General features: G+C 51.9%; 10 protein-coding genes across 10 annotated transcripts; 3 read left to right on the top strand and 7 right to left on the bottom strand.

Moving 5' to 3' along the window:
- Positions 1 to 120: 120 nt before the first annotated feature.
- AYO21_05624 (hypothetical protein) lies at positions 121 to 1,879 on the bottom strand (the record flags this gene model as incomplete). Its single annotated transcript, XM_022655592.1, has 2 exons — positions 121 to 1,476; positions 1,523 to 1,879. The coding sequence occupies 2 exons, from the start codon at positions 1,877 to 1,879 to the stop codon at positions 121 to 123; spliced, it is 1,713 nt and encodes a 570-aa protein (XP_022512098.1).
- A 167-nt stretch (positions 1,880 to 2,046) lies between these two features.
- Positions 2,047 to 3,282, top strand: AYO21_05623 (hypothetical protein; the record flags this gene model as incomplete). The annotated part of the gene is made up of 1 exon (XM_022655591.1): positions 2,047 to 3,282. One exon carries the CDS (start codon positions 2,047 to 2,049, stop codon positions 3,280 to 3,282), a length of 1,236 nt encoding a protein of 411 aa, XP_022512097.1.
- Positions 3,283 to 4,209: 927 nt separating this feature from the next.
- AYO21_05622 (hypothetical protein) lies at positions 4,210 to 4,905 on the bottom strand (the record flags this gene model as incomplete). The annotated part of the gene is made up of 1 exon (XM_022655590.1): positions 4,210 to 4,905. The coding sequence occupies one exon, from the start codon at positions 4,903 to 4,905 to the stop codon at positions 4,210 to 4,212; it is 696 nt and encodes a 231-aa protein (XP_022512096.1).
- Positions 4,906 to 5,706: 801 nt separating this feature from the next.
- Positions 5,707 to 7,203, bottom strand: AYO21_05621 (hypothetical protein; the record flags this gene model as incomplete). Its single annotated transcript, XM_022655589.1, has 4 exons — positions 5,707 to 6,594; positions 6,652 to 6,838; positions 6,892 to 7,027; positions 7,176 to 7,203. 4 exons carry the CDS (start codon positions 7,201 to 7,203, stop codon positions 5,707 to 5,709), a joined length of 1,239 nt encoding a protein of 412 aa, XP_022512095.1.
- Positions 7,204 to 8,002: 799 nt separating this feature from the next.
- Positions 8,003 to 9,576, bottom strand: AYO21_05620 (hypothetical protein; the record flags this gene model as incomplete). The annotated part of the gene is made up of 2 exons (XM_022655588.1): positions 8,003 to 8,170; positions 8,224 to 9,576. The coding sequence occupies 2 exons, from the start codon at positions 9,574 to 9,576 to the stop codon at positions 8,003 to 8,005; spliced, it is 1,521 nt and encodes a 506-aa protein (XP_022512094.1).
- Positions 9,577 to 11,908: 2,332 nt separating this feature from the next.
- AYO21_05619 (hypothetical protein) lies at positions 11,909 to 12,867 on the bottom strand (the record flags this gene model as incomplete). Its single annotated transcript, XM_022655587.1, has 2 exons — positions 11,909 to 12,283; positions 12,406 to 12,867. The coding sequence occupies 2 exons, from the start codon at positions 12,865 to 12,867 to the stop codon at positions 11,909 to 11,911; spliced, it is 837 nt and encodes a 278-aa protein (XP_022512093.1).
- A 413-nt stretch (positions 12,868 to 13,280) lies between these two features.
- AYO21_05618 (hypothetical protein) lies at positions 13,281 to 14,483 on the bottom strand (the record flags this gene model as incomplete). The annotated part of the gene is made up of 1 exon (XM_022655586.1): positions 13,281 to 14,483. The coding sequence occupies one exon, from the start codon at positions 14,481 to 14,483 to the stop codon at positions 13,281 to 13,283; it is 1,203 nt and encodes a 400-aa protein (XP_022512092.1).
- Positions 14,484 to 14,935: 452 nt separating this feature from the next.
- Positions 14,936 to 16,498, top strand: AYO21_05617 (hypothetical protein; the record flags this gene model as incomplete). Its single annotated transcript, XM_022655585.1, has 1 exon — positions 14,936 to 16,498. One exon carries the CDS (start codon positions 14,936 to 14,938, stop codon positions 16,496 to 16,498), a length of 1,563 nt encoding a protein of 520 aa, XP_022512091.1.
- Positions 16,499 to 16,880: 382 nt separating this feature from the next.
- On the top strand, positions 16,881 to 17,952 carry AYO21_05616 (hypothetical protein; the record flags this gene model as incomplete). The annotated part of the gene is made up of 3 exons (XM_022655584.1): positions 16,881 to 16,932; positions 17,028 to 17,392; positions 17,464 to 17,952. 3 exons carry the CDS (start codon positions 16,881 to 16,883, stop codon positions 17,950 to 17,952), a joined length of 906 nt encoding a protein of 301 aa, XP_022512090.1.
- A 2,023-nt stretch (positions 17,953 to 19,975) lies between these two features.
- On the bottom strand, positions 19,976 to 22,026 carry AYO21_05615 (hypothetical protein; the record flags this gene model as incomplete). Its single annotated transcript, XM_022655583.1, has 9 exons — positions 19,976 to 20,110; positions 20,202 to 20,301; positions 20,392 to 20,505; positions 20,598 to 20,739; positions 20,800 to 20,943; positions 21,006 to 21,260; positions 21,314 to 21,559; positions 21,613 to 21,940; positions 21,994 to 22,026. The coding sequence occupies 9 exons, from the start codon at positions 22,024 to 22,026 to the stop codon at positions 19,976 to 19,978; spliced, it is 1,497 nt and encodes a 498-aa protein (XP_022512089.1).
- Between the last annotated feature and the right edge of the window lie 163 nt (positions 22,027 to 22,189).

Below are 22,189 nucleotides of genomic sequence, written 5' to 3'. Positions count from 1 at the left end.
GAGGTCCAGTTGCACCGCCACACTTTGGCAAATGGGCAAGATATGTATTCAGATATATAGTGACATAACCTCACCAGTTCGCTTACACAGCCGTAGTGTGCCGAACTGCATGAGCGTCGCTCAAGAGGCGCTGATGGCATGCGCTTGACTGTCCTTATTCAAGGCACTGGGTAATTCGCCCGGTGCGAGCTGCCATGCCATGTCAATGGCTCCACGAGGGTTTCCTTTGTTGTACAAAAACAGCCCCTGCAGGGCCGCCATGCTCGTCCGACTGCTTCTCCCAGGTCCGGGGGCTAAGACTCCTATCTCATGGAGTTTCTCAAAGAACATCTGCCTAAACACTCCTTCGGGATCCGCATCGCTGTAAAACCGAGCCCAGAGTTGCTCGATCTGATAATTCGTGGCTTCACCGAGTCGCACTGTCATATCTACTCGGCCAGGCCGCACAAGTGCTTCGTCGAGGCGATCAACGTGGTTGGTTGTGAGAAAGATGATGCGTTCTTCGGCACTGCCCACACCATCCAAAGCGTTCAACAAGCCGGAGAATGTCACGTTGGCTCCTTGATACCCGTCGGCTTCGACTTGCCGGCGGTTTGCAAATGCTGCATCAACGTCCTCCAAAAGAACCAACGTCCGTTGGGGAATGACTGTCAAGAGGTGATTCAGCCTATCGTCCGTCAGACCACGCTCACTGAGATTGAGCATGGCGATATCGTAATTCAAATGCCCAGCAAGGGCTTGAATGAACGATGATTTACCCGTTCCGGGCGGCCCATATAGGAGATAGCCTCTCCGGTAAGGAATTCCCCGCTCGTAGTACCATTTGGCCGAAGAGAGAAAGTCCTGGACGTCGGCGACTATGCGTTCTTTAACACCTTTATCGAGAATAACGGATTCGAGAGGCCGCTTGCTGCGAGGGTGACCGAATTTATCCCACTTTGTACCCCATGCGGTGTAAATAACAGTTTTACCTTCGACTGATTGAGTGGCGATATCATGAGCCTCTTTAAACAACGATTCAAAGACGTGCCGCTGAGAATACAGCGTGGTCAAGGTAACGGTCTCCCACGGTTTTCCATCCATCGAGAACTGCTTCGACTCGCGCTGGCGGTTGACCATGATCCATGCATTCCGATAGCGGATCACATGCCTACCGGGACCAGGAATCAAGACAAAATTCGTGTGAATGGCACCATTAGGCAGTTCTCTTTTCTCCGTCTCAATTGCCAAATGGCGCATGCTGGGTGTGAGTCGCTGGAGCAGAGACTCCCAAGCACCGGTATTTGTCTGCGATGCCTTCTGCGCCAATCGCCCTCGCTCATGTAACGTCATCCAGTAGAGAAACCAGGGGTAGGAGTCGTCTCGAACACTGATCTCGACGTCGACCAGAAGACGTCGTCGCATAAGGGCAGCTCCATGCCGAAGACCTCTCCGACCGAAGGTGAAAAGGGTACCGAGACCAGCAAGACCGAAGCCCTAGCAGAGCGTTAAATACATCCTCTATAATTGCGCCAGTACTCACGGCTGTGAAGAAGGGGTTGCTGAGCAACTGCGCGATCAGCCCGCCATCTGTAGAACTGCTCGTGCTTGCGACTTGACGCAAAAGGTCAGCTTTTTGAGAGGCCGCATCGGTCAAAGCCGGCGTTGAGAGCGACGTGTTTGTGTTCGAGGCGACCTGGACCAGTCCATTGTCGCTCTGCATCCCCTCGTCAAGAAAGGTTGAGGGCGATACAACTTCGTCTGAGTTGGAAACGATGCATTCGATACTTTGCGCAATGAACTCGGGAGGATATTTTGGCCGGTTCCGATATGCAGGTCCGGACCTCGACGGACTTAAGCCAATAATTGTTTCCCACCTGCATTGATGACGATCTTCCATCCTACAAAAATACGAGTCGCTTCTCCCAGGCAGCAGGAAACCATGTAGAGACGGACTCGCTGCATATAATCCCTGTGTCGCTCATGCGCTCCTTCTTTCGGCTGTTGTTCAGCAAGCGCACATCGTTCAAAGCACACACTGCTACACATCCACCTTCCTTACGCACCATGACGTCCTCCTCTACAGCGGCTCTCCTGTACGCAGCCACCATTGCCATCCCCTCGACCGTGTCCCCAAAACCTGACGACGAGATTACAAAGACCAAGGCGTGGCATGTCAAGAGTGGTGGCTTTCAAAACCCTTGGCCGTCATGGCAGATGCACTCTCTGCATACCCTCCTCTGGGGTCTCCTCCAGAGGAGGCTGACTGGCAAAGCGAACAAGCCTGACACAACTCCTCCGACCGTCCCTGTCCGTCCGCCTACCTTTCTTCCGTCGCGCACCGCAAACTCCTCAGGCTCTCTTAGAGCAACATGGCTCGGGCATGCCTGTTTTTATGTCGAATTTCCCACCGGCCTACGCGTCCTGTTCGACCCAGTCTTTACAGATCGATGCTCACCCTTTTCATGGCTGGGGCCTAAGAGATATACAGAGTTGCCCTGTCAAATAAAGGACATTCCCGTCATCGACGCTGTTGTCATCTCGCACAACCACTACGATCATCTCTCGCACCCTACCGTCTTGGAAATCGCGAAACACAACCCGGAGTGCCACTTCTTCGTGCCTTTGGGCAACAAGAAATGGTTCTCGGATAGCGGGATCGAGAAGTGCACTGAGCTAGACTGGTGGGATGAAGTGGATTTTACACTGACACCTTCGTCTCCACCGTCTACGGAAACAAAGCGCGCAAGCGTTTCCTCGACTGACGAGCCTAACCTAGCCTCTTCACGCGACGCAATAACAGCACGCATCTCCTGCCTACCATGTCAACACATTTCGGCACGCTCGATTCACGACCGCGCTGCTACTCTATGGGCTTCATGGTCAGTCTCGTCAGGTTCTAAATCAGTGTATTTCGGCGGGGACACCGGGTATCGTACCGTCCCCAAGTCTTCCGAGGGCAAGGACGACTGGGCAGAGGAGTATTCAAAGCTACCTCATTGCCCGGCATTTGCAGATATCGGCCGTCTCAGAGGTCCGTTTGACCTGGGTCTCATTCCCATTGGGGCTTATATGCCACGGTGGATCATGAGTCCCATGCACGCCAATCCCCGGGATGCGGTGGAGATATTCAGGGATGTAAAGTGCAAGAGGGCACTGGGCATACACTGGGGCACATGGGTGTTGACGGAGGAGGATGTACTGGAACCACCCCGGTTGTTGAAGGAGGCGTTGAAACACCATAAAATGGAAGAAACGGGAGTGTTTGACATATGTGACATAGGCGAGAGCAGGGAGTTTTGAGAATTTCACAGAGAAACAAACGGCTTCTGGTGTTGGATATGTGCAGGGTAAATGTAGTACCATTGTAATGTGCTGAACGGGTGGATGGATTGGACGGCTAGGTGACTAGACTGGAGGCATTGGCGTGGCATTAACAGGAGTAGTTCTAACGTTTTGGACAGTCAAAACATGGAACGGTTATGCTGTACACCTGTGGAAAAGAGACAGGTAGGACACTATACTAGTTATGCACAGGATCTTCTATTATTATCCTTACAGCTTTGAAAGGTAGCAATACTTCGCGAGCGTGTGATGGCGAGCATGAAGCCATCGATAATCTGTAGTAGATATTGACGTCGGATGCTTCCAGGTTGAACATTATTGACCAAGGCGGGTATCTTGTAGCCTTCGTGTCTGCACAACAAGCAGAACACAGTGCACGGGATGGAGACCGGGGGGGGGGGGGGGGGGAGGGCGCGAGGATGGTAATACTATACTGTAGAGGGTTCTCGATGTTGCCGAACACTGCCCAAAGTGCCCATGGCGTGGAGGAAGGTCTCCGTTCAACCCTATTATATGTAGGTTGACTGTCTTCTTCTCCGGTATCATTGGGTCTGCTGCCTACCTCGCCTTGTTGTCTTTCAATTCCTTGGGGTACTGGATCGGGCTTTGGCACCTTGGAAATGGAGCAGTCTCGTTTGACTGCCAGGGATCTCATGTCTTCAATTCATGCAGGCAAATCTGGAGGAGGCTCGTACACAACTGGAGATCGAGGAGGACTCGGGAGGGATCCAGAGTATTCAGCCAGTAAAGCGGCTACATCCAGCTCGACATATCGTCCTTCAGCTCTTGTACTGCCCGAGAGTTAGCGATGCCGAAATAAGCCAAAGACACCTACAAGTGAAACCGTTGAGCATTTCCCCACGCTTTCAAAATCAGTGACACTCGTTAAGACTCACATTCTGGTATTGGAATCTGGAGAACGCCACCGCTTTGTTCCAACCTCTCGCGAATAAGTTGAGAACAAGCTTCAAATATCCTCGGGTAATAGCCTGCAGAGGACCAGTCTAGTACACAAGGCGGCTGATCTGGATGCCATAAGATATTTCGCGGAAATAAGTCGAGGTGACATAGCACCAGTTCGGATTTTTGAAACGAAAGGGTCGCCCCTGGAACAAGATGCCGCATGTTGTACCACCGCTCAATCTTGTCAATGGTGTCAAATGTCGGAGGGTCTGATTCACCAAAGAGAAGGGCACGAGATGGTCCGCCTCCGAACGATCCTGGCTTTTCAGATGTTTGGATGGCAAAATGATCAAGGATCCGGAAGAGAGCTTTGAGCTGCGAGTGGTCTTTGTACGAATCTTGTGTCTGGCCCTCCATGAAGTCCATGGCGAGGTAGCCACGACCCTGCCCGTCTTGGAAGAAATCGTAGACCTTGGGCACTCGGACGATATCATGATCCAAGATCTGATAAGCCTTGTCTTGACCGTGTGCCTCGTATTCGGTCACCCCATATCCAAATTCTACTGCGATGCCGTCGGAGAGTTTGAGAATGCTTTTTCCATATGGTATGTGTGCGACAAGGTCTTGAGGTTTAGCTTTACCACACCTGTCAATGATTTCATCTTGTGATAATGTCATTACGGCTATCCTTCAGGTTGTGCTGGGTCTGTAACGAGGATGTTCTATATCGAGAGAGGAAAGGTAACAATCAACATTCTGAACGGGAAGGTTCACCGATAACGTCTTGCCAAGACTTCGCGACATTCGCTCGCTCAAGATCACTTCTACTTCCGCCATGCGGTGTGACCACTAAGGACCATGCAGGAATGCGATGAACAGTAGGCATCCTCTCCGCAATGCACCGGTGGTCTGCGTCAATTTTGAAATGTGCTGGTGAGCTCCACTAAAAGACCGTAGAGAAGATTTTAGGAATATAAAATAGACGCTCTAGCAGGTGCTTTTCGCAAAAGGACAGAACCTCACTTCTCGACAAGTCATCTCCCACATTCCCTAAATCCATGATTTGCTTTTCGCTCTTAGGCCACTGTAGACACTATGACACTGACTAATAGTACAGGATATCAATTTATGCCGACTCCCCTCTTCCAGAACGCCATTGAAAGGACTGAACGAACAGGTCAAGCTGAACACCACCTAGCGCCACAACAACCCAGGCATATTGCTGTGCGCAGCCAGTAAGTAAGAGATTGTTTCTGATCAGTCTCCATGGCACCGTTTCCATGGGACAAGAAGTCTCGTAGTGCCAGTATCAGTGCCATTCCCGTCTCCTCTTTCTTCGCTCTACACACCTTCTCTTTCCGACGTTCGCCCCATGGTGTAAACCGAAACCAATTCTCGATACGGTTCCCTTGTGTCGTCGTATCATCAGCCGCAGGCGAGGAAACAGTGGCAGGGCACTCCCAGTCCGACGGGCTTCGTCTATATTTCTTTCGCCTTAGTGTTCTTTTGTCTGGGGACTTTTCCTTTGCGACCTTTCGTTGCCTTTGGCTTCTTTTTCTCAGCGACGTCACTGACATTGTCTTCATCCATGATGGCATTTGCCGTCCCGGTGGTTGCTTGACCAGTATTCGAAGCATCTTGGCGGAGAGCGCCTATGTATCCTTCTGGGACTGCATCGACATTGTTTCCTGCATTGACCTTATCCCCAGTCTCATCAGCTGCCTCCGGTCCTGGGGTGGCACGGGTTGGTGCGTCATCGCTATCTTCATCTCCGGTCTGAGTCTCTTCATATTTGACTGGTTTTGTCCTGCGGCCAGTTCTGGTGCGCTCACGTTTGGCGGCCACCTTGCGTTTGGAGTTGCGAGCTTCGACAGCATCACTGGCTGGTTCAATGGTTTCCTTGACATCTTCATCTTCAGGAGTATCCTTAGACGATGCCGCCTTTTTCCGCTGTCTTTCTCGTTTGGCTGGTTTTGCTGGCTTCTCCTCCACCTCCTCAGACTTGACCTTCTTCGCGCGGGATCTTTTCGTCGGTTTCTCAGGTGCTTCTTCTTCACTATCTTCCTCTTTCACAGCGACTTTGCGTTTCCTCCCTCCAGCCTTCTTCGGTGGAGCTGACTGGGTAGGATGAGTATCTTCGTCCTCTTCTTTGATCTTGCGACGTGAGGTCTTTTTCTTGGCTGCTGGCGATTCTGGCAGGTCTTCTTCCTCGTCTGATAGGACCCTGGCTTTCCTACCTCGCTTCGCTTTGGGTTTGGAGGGAGTCTGCTCATTCTCTGCAGCAATTTCCTCGTCATCATCAGCCTCTTTCTTTTTTGGGGTCCGTTTATTGATGCCTTTCATCCCTGGACGGTTGAATTCAGGTTCCTAGGTTGAAAGTGTCAGTCCACCTCACCAGGACATTGTAGAGACATGGAGTCTTACACCCCTCCAGTCTTCGTCAGCTACATGGCCATTCATCAGTGCATATTTGATCTTTTCACGCGATCCGTCATCGATCTCGTCATAACCATCAATAATACGATCCAAGTCGGCATCTAGGTCGTCCAGATCCTCCAGCGGACCGACCTGATCTTGGAGCTTTTTGATTTGAGCAGGCGTGACGCAACCCCTGGATTCAGATAGTGAGTTACAGCCAGCCAGGATCTCCGTACAGGAGCTTACCAATGCTTCCACATCCACGAGGTGTGTTCGTGAATTGTCACCAGCGTCCCCATTCTGAACTCGCCCTTTTCAATCTTGATTCCCGCTTTTTTGCATGCCGTATTTTGACAGCCTGCGCGGCCCGTTTTGGCCATTTCTGCATTTAATTAGATCAGCCTGAGATTTGACATTTGAGGGAGCTGATAAATAGCGGATGGTTGCACGAGGTTGTTACTTCCAAAAGGCACAAACACTGTGCTATTTCGATGTTTTTTGAATGTGTGAGAAACGCATAAGCAACTCACCAAAGCGATACGTTGGGTCCGATGCCATGTTGAGCCGGAATATTGATGGCGATGTGAAACGGGGAGAGGCTATTAATTCGGATGGGCTGGGGGGCTGAAGTTGGAAAAGGGAATTGATTTAGCGAGCAGGTTTGAGACCATGAAACTATGAGAGTTTTGCAAGAGGAAATGGTAGGAGAAAGGAGTCTGATTGCGGATGGGGATGGCAGAGTTGGTTGATCGGCGAGAAAGAGATAATGGTTGTCAAAAAGTGAAGCTTCGTGTCAGGCAACTGAGAGCGACTCTGTGGAAAATTGGATTGTCTGACAGATGACACATCATCATTGTGACGGGCACCTGCTGCGGCTGTCCCATGCTTTGTTTCTGTCAGACGAGCTGGTTGCAGAACACGAGCGCGACGCGTAAAGTGCCTTGACAGCCTCCTCGCCTACATCTCAGTCTCAATTCCCTGTGATAACTTAGCCTATCGCCAGTTCCCTTTTCAACTCAATCATGATCAGATTGCAGCTAGATACTATGATGCCAACTTGCAATCTTCAAGAAAAGAAGTGCAGAGACCGCTGCCACCAAGCATGGCCTAATGAAAAAGTTAACATTTGAGGTGGTGAGAAGATCCCAAATCATCTTCGTGTCTTTTGTTACCATTCTGTTAATGCTGTTTGAATACTAAAAACTTGTGTAGAAGCGCCCGCTCAAGATCAGAAGAAGATGATGACGACGACGAATGATTGGTTATCCACGAGGCAATACCTCACACCAAGCGCCTCCCTGGCTTATTATGCAAGTACTGCTCTCTAGCGAGGAAAGGAGAGCTCAATATTGTTCGATTATGCCTGCTTTGTGGCTTTGCTCGTCCCGTTCCCACTGGCGCTGCCGCTACCACTTGCTGCTTCGGCCTCCGAACTGTCGAGATGTCCTGCGGCATCCACGCCATGTAAGACTCCTGCGCGTTTCTCCACGTCTTCGTTCGGCTTGCCATAGTGGGCATCATACTCCTGTTGCAGCAATTAGCAAATGCGTAATATAGGGCTATGAGAGAGGGTCTCACATGTCGTCCGTCGTGGAAGAAGGCGTATGGAAGTTCACCATGGACCTCACCATCACCGATAAGAAGTTGGTCTTCGTTGTATCTCAGAGGGATTCTCAAGACGTATTTGATGAATAGACAGATGGCGCTGGTCCAGAACAGATTCCATCCGATGACGAAGAGGAAGCCCACAATCTGGACCCAAACTTGTCGTCCGTTCCCATCAATTGCACCACCCGAAGGAGCAAGGGCAAAGGCGGCAGTGCCTTCGGAAGTAGCAAAGAGCCCAGTCAAGAATCCTCCGACAACGCCGCCAACCAAGTGTGTATGGAAATCTCCCACCACGTCGTCAGAAAATTCGAGGAACCACTTCTGCTTGCCGAGGATGTTCATTGACATCCAAGGGATCACACCAGAACAAATCCCAATGATAATGGCACCCCATCCTGCGACGAACCCGGCAGCAGGCGTGATGGCAACCAGGCCAGTGATGATGCCTTGAATGGCCCCGATGACGGCTGGTTTCTTGAAAAATATGAGATCCATAATAGTCCAGGATAACATGCTCATTGCCGTGCACACGTTGGTATTGAGCACGGCAGCGCCGGCATCGGGCGAAGCGGTATAAGGATCGCCACCGTTGAAACCATTCCAGCCTAGCCAGAGGAGCCCGACACCGACAAGGGCCAGCAGAACGTTGTTCGGGTGAAATTCGGTGCGGTCGCGAGGATGTCTAGGGCCAACCCAATATGCCAGGACCCATCCAGCTGTGCCTGATGAGACGTGAATGACATACCCTCCCGAATAATCCAACACGCCCATGTCGAACAAGAAGCCACCTCCCCAGATGCTGAACGCGCCCACAACGTAGCTGAGAGTCAACCAAAGTGGCACAAAAGCCATCCAGGCCAGGAAGTTCATTCTTGCCAGGGCTGCCCCCGCGACAAGAACAAGTGTGATGGCCGCGAAGACGAACTGGAAGTATACCATGGTGCTCATTGGATATGCTGCCGAGAGTCCGGCCTCTGGCAAGTACGCCTGCTTCAGTTCGTAGTTCATTTCGACAGCTGGGCCAGGCACACCAACGAATGGCAACATCTGCTTGCCAAAGGCCGCTCGGTATGCATAAACCACCCAACAAATGAGGACCGCGGCAAAGGCGTATAGGACCATAAACGCTGAGTTGATGGCCCACTTCTTTTTCACTAATCCTGCATACATGACCATCAGGCCCGGGACGGATTGGAGTCCGACGAGGGTCGCAGCCGTCAACTGCCAGGCGTTATCCCCATTGTTGAGCCAGTCAGGCGCAACGAGTGTGTCGGCATCCCAGCGGCGCTGGGCGCGATAGCTGGCTGCATGCCCAGGGGACATCGAGGCCAACAGATTCGGGATGATGTCAGTGGTGGGTTCAGCGGTGGAAGAGTTGCTTCACTCAGCCGTGTTCTTGATTCTCAGCCCTGACAAGGTAAGGGGAGGAGAGAAACTCACATAGACGCGTTGAAGAGCGTGCAAGGAGCAGGAGCGAGGATTTAAAAGGAATGCCAGCAACGCACGCGACGAAAAAGAAAAGGCGAGCTCTCCAGCTCTCGAACCACCCATGCGACATGCATGCTGTGTCTAGAGGACCCCTAGGCCGGGATTCAAGCGATATCTATCCCATCAGCACGTCATGATTCGCCCTGAGGTGCCATTATTGCCTTTGGCGCACACACAAGCTTGAGTTACGAAAGGGATGTCGCCGTGTTGACGACCGATGCAGGCACAACGTGGCGTTGACAGCTGTGTTCTAGCCCGAGTGATAGGTCACAGGCATTCGCCTCCTTATCATCCATGACCCCGAGCAGAGCAACTACGCGATTGGGTTTGCAAGCAATTGCACAGATGAAAATGGGATATCGGGCCAAAGCAAAGGGCAGATGAATGCTGGGGTAGTGCATCCAATAATGGGGAAGATGCTTATCAGTTCTTGGCTCTACGACGGACCCTGCGGGAAATGGGGCTGGACGAGCTAAACTGCGTTAAGCATTGCGAAGCATTGCGGCATCCCCACAAGGTTGGATCCTTGACTGATGCAAATTGCTGGCTTATCTACGAAATGAATAACGAGGCGCCCGCAACTCCACGTGGGGCTCCAAGGGCAAAAGCAAGCTACGAGGATGGAATAAAAGGATTGGAGGTGGGCTTCGAGTGGACCGTGGATTGGGGATTGTGGCCTGATGCCGTGAGCAAGTGCTGGCGCCGCTGGGCCTGGAGCATTCGGTGATGGTGCCTATTCACGTCAAAGAGCTGAATGGCTGCTGTGTTTTATGTTGTGCACGCTCTTCTACAGACACCAATTCGCAGGCAACGCGATGAACGGCCTCTGCGCAACGTATGTTGGCGATGATAGATCCAGCGCTGACCTCATCATCAGGACCTAGGTTTGCTGTCCGCTGCAACAGCTCCTCCGTGCATCCCTCTGGATACCAGTTCAGGGTGATACGTATTTTTCCAACTTTTAACGCTGCTATTTAAGGGGCTCCAATGCTTTGTTGTGAAAGATCACGCTGAGAAACCCCCGTAGCAGGACGATGGCTGCTTTCAAACTACGCCGAATTCCGGACGTTCTATCATCTACTCGAATCCAGCGGGCAGCGCGAAAGTGGACCAAGAAAGCTCCATACCTTTGGACATGGTATTGCTTTCATCGGTCATCAAGCCGATCGATCGGCTTCGCATCAGCATCAAGCATGGGCCACAAATCTGCGGCCAATGGCTGTCTTCACGATGTCCAGAAGTTTCTCAGCCTTGTCGAAGGTTTGATGAATCATCTTCTCCCGTTATTATGAAACGTAAGCACCCCTCGCGAGCTCCAATAGAGAAACCTCGCGGAAAAGGCTCGCCCATGCATCGCGGCATCGCGATTACATGAGTGCAGGGCGTTGTCCCACCCTTTATCAAACCACTACTGGATAGTGCAGGAGACAAGGCATCATTACCTGCTATGATTAGAGTCGATCAAACTTGCCGAGACCAGGAAGACATACTATGGTCAGAAACCATGCGCCTAGGCACAGCATGACCCTCCGCAAATCCATGGTGAGTCCTGTCATCGGAGCTGTTGTTAATATGGAACAACCCCTTTCGGGAGTCTCCGAAGTTGGGATGCCCCGAACTGAGGGAGAGATCAAGTCAATGGACTACTCTTTCTCGGGCTAAAAAGTGAGCATCGCATTTAGCCATCCACTTCCGAAGCTCTTGCTCATCTTGCCGCCAAAGGCCTCTATGCCTTCCACCCTCTGTGTGAGCTAACACTATTTCTGACTGCGCTGAACGACTTCGGCTGTCTTCCAAACACAGCCTTTCTTTGAATCCTACTTTACTTTTTATGATATTGAGTCTGGGGTTTCCTACTGACAGGAGGGATGGAGACATACATCCGACCTGATTCACCATGAAAAGCCTTCATTGGCATCAAGGCTTCAGTACATAACACGGGGATAGGCTGCTGGAAGAAGAGCAAACAACTCGGTATTTGCGACTGATTTGCCACGGGCTACTACCCTTTCATTGAGAGAAAGCCCCAAATTGTGAAGACGGGCACACGGCAGACATACGCCTCCTCGATCTAACCATCATCTCGTGTACACTGGTGAGAGTCGGAGATGCTCTGACTTCAAGCGCTTGATTCTGTACGCCCCTTCATTAAAGGGAGTGTTTAATGTCAGGACTCGACAAGATACTTGTTGAACCAATCAATCCCCTGCTTTGCCGCATCATCCATTGCCTTTTTGTCCTCGTCACTGCTCCAGTCGCTTCTCAAGGCAAATCCATGTACCTGATTCTTATAGACTTTCACCTCAGTGGGCACGCCGGTCTTTTCAAGCGCCTCTCTGAGCTGATCTACCGATTTCATGTCGAGAAGACTATCTTTTTCACCAACGGCGACACTGGTGGGTTTCGAAACCGGGCTGATGTCCGCCGGAATGGAGAGGAGGGATGGGTGACAGGCGTAGGCGGCATCAACGCCGCCGATTTGGCCCTCCTTGCGACCGTGGGCTTGGAGGATAGAGTATCGACCACCCCAGCAGAAACCGATCTGTTACCACGACCCCGAAAGATCAGCATTTTGTCCACCATCTAGATGCGAGGCCGTTTGGCCGTTCACCTTGACAGGGCCCCGGCAGATGCTATTTCGGAAAGAGAAGAACAGAAGCTTACCGTCCCGATCTTATTCGTCCCCGGTATAGTCTTGACATGGTTGATAAATCCGCTGATGAGCGGCTCAGCAACAGATTCCCGATGCCTGGCCAACCACGGCCCCAGCGTGGCCATCACGTCGACCGTCTCTTTCGCCTTGTCCAGAAGCCCTTCCTGCTCTTTTTGCTTCAATGGTGGCTCGATACTCTTGAGGAACTCGATGTCGATGGAATCACCTTCATGAACATCTGGGATATAACAATAAAAGCCTGCATTCGCATACACATCTGCCAGGAGTCGCACGTTCTTGAATTTCCAGCCAAAGATATCGGTTATGAAGACTACGGTTTTGGAGGTGGATTTGTTGGCGGGCTCCGCGATGTATGTTGGCAGACCGCCAATAGTGTCTTCACGGCCTTTGGGGGTGCCTTCGTGCACGACTCCGGAGAGGCAGCACGCACCCATTCCCGTGTGGGTCGACATGGTCAGAGCCTTCCAACTGGAAAATTGGATCGGATAGGGAGATGTTGAGAATGGTGGACTGCAGGGTCAGACAAGCTAATCTCTTGAACAGCTATATTGGCGATACCGAGTGGAAGGGGTCGGAAGTGTGCGATGTCTCAATGGAATAAAGAGCTTGAACAATATTTGAGGAGATTCCCTCGGAACCCCCCTCGGCTTGCTTCTCGAAACCATGAGCTCATTGTTCCTGGGGTCGGGCTGGCATCTCCGACAATGATTTGTGAACCGAAACTTCCCGAACTGACGAACGGAAGCTTCTTGAGCTCATTAGCGCGCGGGGTATGGAAGCATCAGAGCAAAGTGATGATCTATTACACTGGCTGACTGTGTATCCAGCGCCGTTGAACTCTACGGTGTGGTTTGCGAGGCACGATTCAGAAACCACGTACGCCTTGTCCAAATCGCAGAGTGTTGACATAACCGTCCATATGACACCGTGCAGTTCTGATCAGCTTGGCACCAATGATGCTGCCATTCTCGATGGCAGCACCGACCTCCAGAGTGCCTGACGGATGGCCAATGATGGTATTGGAGTGATGCAGGTGCTTTGACATGGCATGCGGAAGAGTTCCCTCCATCTTACATGCCACGCCCAGGTTAAGGGCCAATGTGACGGGGACGGCTTTATGTGCCTGTTCCATGGAAAGAGCCTGGCATGATATATCCAAGCCTTCGCCTTTAGCAGGGAACAGCAAGACAATCTTGGGTATGCTGCTAATGTTGGGGTCTAAGCCCATCATCTCGGTGCCACGTTTTCGTATGGCTTCGAGCTTTTCCAGGAGTTCTTGATTAGAATTCAGCTGATCTGGTGTCGCATCCGCATTCCATCCCACGTCTCTGCCATCAATAAACACTCCTGGATTGCTGACATCTATCAAGGATGCTCGGACTGTCTGGTGCCCGATCTGAACGCTGTCGGTGGGATTGCCCGTGGGCAAGGCCTTGCCAGTTTTTGCGCCTTGTGGATTCAGGAATGATAATGTAATCGTGGACCCTGTCCCAGGCACCCCGTCGATGCTGCAGCTGCCGAGCTCTTGATATTCCCATTTGCCCTCATACCGGGTCGCTTGGAAGGTAGACTCGATGATTTTGGCCGTGTTGGTGTTTCGCATTCGCAAGGTGATGGTGGCATTGTCCCCATCCTCAACCCAGTGGCCGTACCTTTTGATATCGGTTTCAATGAGTCCAGAATTTAATGCAAAAGGCCCAACCACCGAGGTCAGATTGCCGCAGTTGCCAGCCATGTCCAACTTACCGTCTTTGACACCAATTTGGAAAAAGGTATAGTCAATGTCGGCATCTGGCTGTGGTGATGGGTGAACGATCATAGCCTTGCTTAGAGATGAAATGCCACCGCCCATGCCGTTAAGCTGTCTGCCATAGGGGTCGGGAGATCCCATGACCACTGCGAAAAAATCCTCCATTCGTTTGATCGTGGCCTCCTCGAGTGGCTCTCTTGCGGATAGATCTCCAGTAAACCATTGTGGCAGATCTCTTGAGTTGAGAAAGACGCCCTTGGAGGTGCCACCACGCCAGAAAGACGCCTTGACGGCCCTGGGAAGTGATATTGTCGCCATGGTTCTCTTCAGGATGTTCTTGCAGATGCGACCCGGAATTGCAGGGCGGCTCCAGAGCATCGTCAGCACAGATTATGTTGCCGGTTCCGGTGGTAGCTGGACGCACATCTTGGAGGACGATAAGCGGTATTGTCCAGACGCCGATGCCACTCTGCCCTGGAACTGGTGAAGTAGCTGCCAGCAAGCAACAAACCCTTGACTGGGTAGACGGAGAACAGCCGCGCAGCCTCGTTTGTGACGAGGCTGACCAATAATGCCCAAATAAATTGGGGTGACACCTCGTTGTTATCTTTCACCCCGCATTCAATGTTACACATGGTGCACGCTTCGATGAGCCTGTCCGACCCTCTTCAGGCGCCAGCCTGGCATATATACCCTGGTCGCCCTCTGCACTTCTGTGCTGCAGGTCCTGACCAGAGGTTCTAACACTGCCATTCACTACCCTGACCACAATGGGCTCCATCGAACCACCCCCACATCCACCGCAATTTCTTGTCATCGGGGCTGGATCTCGAGGCAATGCATATGCCCGTGCCGTTGAAGCCTCGACATCAGGCACGATTGCCGCCGTAGCGGAGGTTGACCCCTTCAAGCGACAAGAATTTGGAAGACGTTACATTTGGGGAAGAGATGGACAACCTACGGAACATCAGTCCTTTGGGCCATGGGAAGAGTGGGTGGCATGGGAGAAGAGACGCAGGGAAGACGCAGACAAGGCTGGAGGACCCGAGCCCGGCTATGTCCCTATAACTGGAGTCTTCATATGCACCCTGGACGAGACACATGCCCCTATAATCCGTGCCATTGCGCCCCTGAACCTCCACATCCTCTGCGAGAAACCTTTGGCCTTGTCCCTGTCCGACTGTCTGTCTATCTCCTCGGCATTGTCTAAATATCCTCCGAAAGTGGTTTCGATCGGCCATGTGCTGCATTACTCACCTCATAACATCCTCCTGCGCAAGCTGTTGACTCATGACCAGGTCATTGGCGAGCTTGTCTCCATTGAACACACTGAGCCCGTCGGGTGGTGGCATTTCTCTCACTCCTATGTCCGTGGAAACTGGCGCCGCTCTACTCCAGAAGGCGTTGGCTCACTCCTCACCAAATCCGGCCACGATATTGACTTCATCCTGTGGCTGCTCTGTTCACCCAGTGCTCTGACCGGACCAACCCCCCATTTCCCCTCCACCATATCCAGCAATGGAGCCATTACGCATTTCCGCCGAGCGAGAAAGCCAAAGGCTGCAGGTGCGGCGACTAATTGCCTCTCCTGCCCTGCGGAGCCAGATTGCATCTACTCTGCGAAGAAGCTCTACCGCGATCGGTGGCTTCGGCAGGAGAAAGATACTGGCTGGCCTCTCAAGATCGTGGTGCCCGAAATCGAAGACATTGTGTCAACAAAGGGCTGGAATGCGGCGGAAGGGCAACTTATGGAAAGGCTTGCAGAGGACTACGACAAAGCCACTACTCCTGACAACGTCGTTGCAGGACGGAGTTGGTATGGCCGTTGCGTGTACGAAGCAGATAATGATGTGGTTGATGACCAGGTTGTGACAATGGAGTGGGAAGAAGATCCCGAACACGGCCAGGATCTCGGTCGGGGACCGAAGAGGGCGCTGTTCCACATGACTTATCCGACCCAGGCGCAATGCGAACGGCGAGGGTGGATTTACGGGACACTTGGCGAAATCAGCTACGACTCACACAAGATCACCGTGCACACATTTGCTAATGGGAAAACGACTGTGCATGATATTCCCAAACAGGCACCAGAGGTGGAGAAGAGCCACGGCGGCGGTGATTGGGGTTTGGCCGGAGCCTTTGTCCAAGCTGTCCAGAACGTCAATGCTGGAACAATGGATATCGCCCAAGCACAAAGGGAACTGGTCGGGTGTGACTTGGAAGAGATCATATTGAGCCATGCGGTGGTGTTTGCAGCAGAAGAGGCCAGGAGGGAAAAGAAGGTTGTCAGATGGGCTGATTGGTGGACGAAGAACAGCTCGCTGGCTCCATGACGCTGGTTTCAATGAGCTGAGCATAGTTTGCTGGGATTGTCCAAAAATATCACGAGTTATGTTGGACCGAGCGCAGGGTATGAGTCTAAGCTCAAAGTTGGATCAGGGTTAACAATGCAATCTCATCTGTCCAGAACAAAGGGAGGATGGCTCGAGCCCTGTCGCTCGGTGTACGTCTCACATTCCAGTCCAGATTCTACTTTTCCTTTTTGGGGAGCGGCTACAATGGATTTCTGCAAACGTCAAAGGGCTCTTTGTGCGCAGCCACTGCAGTCTGGATGTTACAATCTTCCTGCTTTCTGCCGATTAACCGCTCGTTTCCCTTCACCCCAACAAGGTTGGAGGGAGCTGGACTTGGGATTCGTACACGGCTTGAAGCAATATGGCCTTGAACAAATTGTCGAGCACTTTCTTGCTGCTCGTCAGCCTTTCTGGTACGTCTGCCCGCAGGCTCTTTACAGCCAACTCTTTCAAGGGCATGTTGTAAGTGGAAAGATGATCCGCACTTGACACTGACATGCATGATTAGCAACCTTGACCGGGGCGCAACTCATCCCTGCATCTCCCCCAACGCCCACGGTGCCGATCGCTTCAGCCTCGTCCTCATGGCTAACAACTACGAGTCCAATGTCTAATTCAGCCTACGCTCCAAGCCCAGCCACCTGGTCGAAGGGGGCAAGCAAATATCCGTCGTATTTTGGAGAAGCAAAGATCGCTCATGCGGCTCTGGGGGCGGCGGCATTTCTGTTCTGCTTTCCTCTCGGTGGTATCATTGTCAAAGTGTGGCCGCATCGCCATATCGTGTGGATCCATGCGGCAATCCAGATGTTTGCATTGGCCGTGTTTGTGGCGTCGACGGGTTTAGGGATATGGATGGGTTTGAAAATAAATGCTGTGAGTAGAACAGATGTGTTGTATCTCCTGCTCAAAATAGCATTTCGCTGACTGGAGGCCCCTCGCTACAGCTCGACCACTACCACTGCGTCATCGGCCTCGTCACTCTAGGACTCCTGGGTCTCCAGCCTCTGATGAAGTTGCACTGGTTCCACGAAAAGATTCCCAAGGTGGTGCACTTTGTGCACATCCATCTCTGGCTCGGGCGTGTGCTAATCCTTCTCGGGATCGTTGATGGCGGTCTGGGTTTCCAATTTGCAGCCACCTTCAAGGGGCCCCAGTGGGCAAGCGGGTGGAAGATTGCATATGGCGTGTGTGGTGCGCTCGTGTGGATCATCTACGTGAGCGTCGTGATTGTGTGGGTGGAGTTGAAGAAGCCTGATGCGGGCATGACGAGGATTGCCGAGAACGAGGAAATGACGGCGTTGAATCAGGCCAGGGGCCGGACTGACGAGAGACCAAAGACTGCCGAAACTGTGGCGAGCACGGTGCATGACGTCGAGGTTGGTGAAGTGGTGCCGATTGAGCCAATACGACCGGCACGGCCTCGAGCGTTGTGAGGGAGTCATGACTCGAAGTATTAAGAGAGGGGGGAAGAGGTGACAGGTGAGGCGGTAATGGTCGACAGACGGAGCATGATATCTGCCACGAATAGAGTAGAGTCGTAGACTGGAGGTTTCAGGCGCAGGGATGTCTATTCTCTTATTACCTCATGACGAGGCACAGGTCTAGATTCTGTTTGATTTGATAGACCCGACCTCTTTGTTGGCATGATTGAGTCACCTGGATAGGTGGTCGGCATTGTCGAGTTGTCGATGGGAGGGTGAGTGGGTAATAGCATCATGACTATCCATCCATCGATACGTCCATCTGTCTTCTCCTGCCCTGTCCGTATGGTACGTATGTATCGTCGACGCTCTACGTACCACAGACGTACTTTACCCTTTTATGAAATGAATGGTTTTAGTGTGGGATCGTAAACTCAGCCTTGTGCGGTAACATGGTGTTGTGTCGTGATATGTACGAGCGTGGCGTGGTGGCTATATTAGTATAAGGTATGTATATGCATGGTTATATAATACATTACAATATCATCATATACCACACCTACTTCCTTATTGGGTATCTTGTACTCGGTATACACGCTGACCCTATCAAGCCCGATGTACGTATGTATGTATATTTGTATGTATCGAATGTGTATATGATGAAAGTATGTACTTAATAAACCACAGCACAGCACAGCACAGCACAGCACAGCACATGGTTGAATAGGTTATACTGTATACTAACAAATTTGCCCTGTCCTGCCTTGACTTGACGTGTCTCAGAATACCGAGTACGTCGTACCCATTCTGTCACCCAAGTAGAGGTAGACGAGGAGGTAGAGAGATATACCAGCTATCGGACCGAAGGATCTTTGTACTTCATTCGTCCTGACCATCACCATCATCACACTCACACTTCGCGGTTTACCCTGCACACCGTTGGAGCGCGGGAACGACGACCGCCACCATACTCGCCACCCCCAACAGACCAGAGCAGGAGTGAGTTAATCGAGCCATAGAAATAGTGCGGCCAAGGCACAAGAATGCCGTTGCCATTACCTAAAGTACCTAGAATACCTACCCACAAGAGTGTAGAGAGGCACACTCAGCGTTCCCCCTTTTCTTCTTTCCCCAAGGCCAAGCAGCCCTTCCCTTTCCCTTTCGCTTTCCCTGTTACCCCTGCCTGCCCTTTCCCTTTCCAAGACTTTCTCCATTATCTTTACGCCTTCAACTTCTCTATTTCCCCTTCCCCAGAACCTTGAAGCGTCTCTTGCGGATGAAAATGAGATTGGTCGGCTTAGCCTCGGCCTCGGCCTGAGGCTCAGTCTGAGGCTTCTCCGACAGGCATTCCGTGCCGTGGCGTACCACACCATCCCCTGCCATGCTAGTGCATGCCAGAGTAGGTCAGAGTAGAACAGGACAAAGACAGGATAGGTTTCAGGGACGGTAGGATGGCAGAGCGGTGCGAGCTTTTTCCTTCCCTCCTCATGCCATGCAGGAGATGGTAGAAGTGTTTCACGTGCAGATGGTGGCATGCATGTCCACGAGGCGGATGCATCCCATCCAGCACCCAGCACCCAGCACCGGGATGAATAAGCGTATGAGGTTCGATCACAACCACGACGACGACCCGCCACACTGGTTCGTGAGATCTCTCTCGCTTATATTGACTCTTACTGCCAGTTAATTTGACGCCGGTGCCAGGTTAACTCCACATGCGAGATACATGTTTGGGGAGGGTATCTCGTTCTGTAGAGACCATGACCATTGTGTTAAAGGACGAGGTATTAATGTCTTTTGTATACTAGTTCATCATGTACCTACTAGGCTGCTACTTTAGGTAGCAAGGGTATGGACTATCATTTTTTGCACCGCCCACTGTTGTCATTTTTCTAGGGACTGTTTCCCTTTGTCGAATCGTGATTTCTCAACTGTCAATGATCAATTGCCAATCTGTCCTCCTCGCTCCTCTCCTTCATTCACCCATATCAAATTAGATCGCCAGTCTCACATCACCACCTCTCCCAAAATTTTACTACTTGACATCCGTAGTCTCAATGTGCAGCTCCTCCACGCCCTTTTCGCCCATGGCCGTGGCGGTGCTGGCGTCGACATGGGCGACTTCATCACCGAAAATCTCACCGATTTCCTCGAGACTCAATTTTTTGGTCTGTGGTCCGTATCATCAGTCACACACGTATCAGAAGTCAAAGGGCGCGAGAGACACTGTCTGTCCAGGAGAGACAATGTCAAATGCTTACCTCGGGGAAATAGAAAAACATAAAGACAACCATGACAGAGGTGACGGAGATGAAGACCAGGTAGTATCGCCAGCCGATGTTGGCGAAGCCGGCTGGAGCGCTGTGTGACGCAAATACAGCCAGTCAGTATACGTATCGGAATGAAATGTACAGGGGCAGGTGGATGGGAAGATGTAAAGGGCGAACTTACCCCTGAAGAATGGCCAGTGACGAGAGAAACAGGCCCGAGATGGACAATGCCAGCCCCTTCGCCCGGATGGGAGTTGGCCAGATCTCCGAAGCGTAGATGTATGTGGTCGCATCGCTGTGTCGTTGTTAGCCTTAAGCTCAAAGTCCTATGATCGCCAGAATCTCTGCCGAGTCCTGCAACACTGGTACAGTTCGGTGGGAGCTTACATGAAACTTGCGTAGAAACCGACAAACAAAAACAGGAAGAAGACAGCGGCATTGGTGGCGGCCTTGTTCTCACCCTTGTCGAGCTGCGCGAGCGTGATGACCTCGCCCACAAGACAGAGCACGCAGCCGATAATTCCAATCACTGTCAGAATTAGTCGATATTCCCGAGATTCATGAGGAGAGAGAGGGTATCATTGCGTACGCAGCATCCGCACTCGGCCGACTCTATCCACGACCAGGCCATTGAACCAGTTCCCGAAGGGCGAGAAAGTGATCCATCCACAGCTCAGGAGGAGTTGTTCGAGGGTATTGAACCCGAGACTCTTATACAGCTGCGACCCGTAGTCTAGACAGTCGGCGTTAGAATCCTTATTCCAGAAAAGGACACAGAATCCGGAAAACACATACTGTAAATAATCTGCGTGCCCGTGACCTGGGGAGCGACCATGGTCACAAACCCGACAATGAGCCTCTTGCGATAATGTGGCAGGCGGAAAATATCCCACAGGGACAGTTGCTGTTGTTTCTCAAATATGATCTGTTCGCGGAGGATGGCAAAGTCGGCTCTGAGAGCGGCCTCGTCGCTCAAGAAGGCGTCGGACGACTCGGCGCGCACGCGTTTGAAGGATTCGAATGCCTCTTCATAGCGATCGTGATCCAGCACTGTTTGCGATTCATCAGTATAGGGATCACACCAGCACCAATAAGTAACATACGCCATCGAGGAGATTCGGGCAGGAACAAAACTCCCGCAGAAAGCACCGCAGGCCAAAGCGCCTGGATAGCCAGGGGGAGCCTCCATTGTGCCCCACCAGCATCGACAAAGTAGAACCCTAACCCAACCCAGCTGGCGGCTGAGTAGCCAACACACAGCATCACACCGTGCATGGCGACTAGGAAGCCACGAATTTTGGGGGGCGCGATCTCGCTCTGGTAGAGCGGCACAAGAGTGACGAGAGCACCTGTCCGAGAAGATCAGTCTCTTTCGAAGGCAAAACAAAGGGGCCCAACTAACCAATACCGACACCAGTGAGAAACCGTGCAAAGATGTACATTCCAATGTTGACGCTCCCAGCCTGAAGACCTCCGCCTACGGTGGTGACCAACCCTGCATAGAAGAGTGCTTTGCGTCGACCCAACCAGTCAGCCGACTTCAAACACGACAATGTGCCAAAGAAGCCACCGGTCTGGAACAGGCCAAAGATGGACCCGGTCAGATCGGTGGCATTGGACCGAGTATCAAGGTCAAAGTAGGCGATAAAGGAGGGCTGTGCCAGGGTCGTGCTGATGATGGAGGCACAGTAACCGTAGGTTGTGCTCCCCAGGGCGACGAAGATGACGATCTTTGACAGAGTGAGTACATGGTTCCAGATGTCGCAAAGCGATATCAACTCACCAACAAACGAAGTGTCGCTGCGGAAAGAGCCATTTTGCTTTGCGCAAGGACAAGGACTGTTCAGAGGTATCCACGAGGAGAATTTGAATGACCCTTGACAGGGAAGATCGCATCCCAAGGGATGCAATTATATAACCCTGCAGGAGGCTAGAGAGCAAATTGCCACATTTCCAGGATTTGCACCTGTATACCCCAG

Source organism: Fonsecaea monophora (genome assembly GCF_001642475.1).
Source record: "Fonsecaea monophora strain CBS 269.37 chromosome Unknown Scaff36, whole genome shotgun sequence".
Classification (NCBI taxonomy): domain Eukaryota; kingdom Fungi; phylum Ascomycota; class Eurotiomycetes; order Chaetothyriales; family Herpotrichiellaceae; genus Fonsecaea; species Fonsecaea monophora.
Note: the sequence above shows the minus strand (reverse complement) of the source record. Positions and strands in the feature narration are given on the sequence as shown.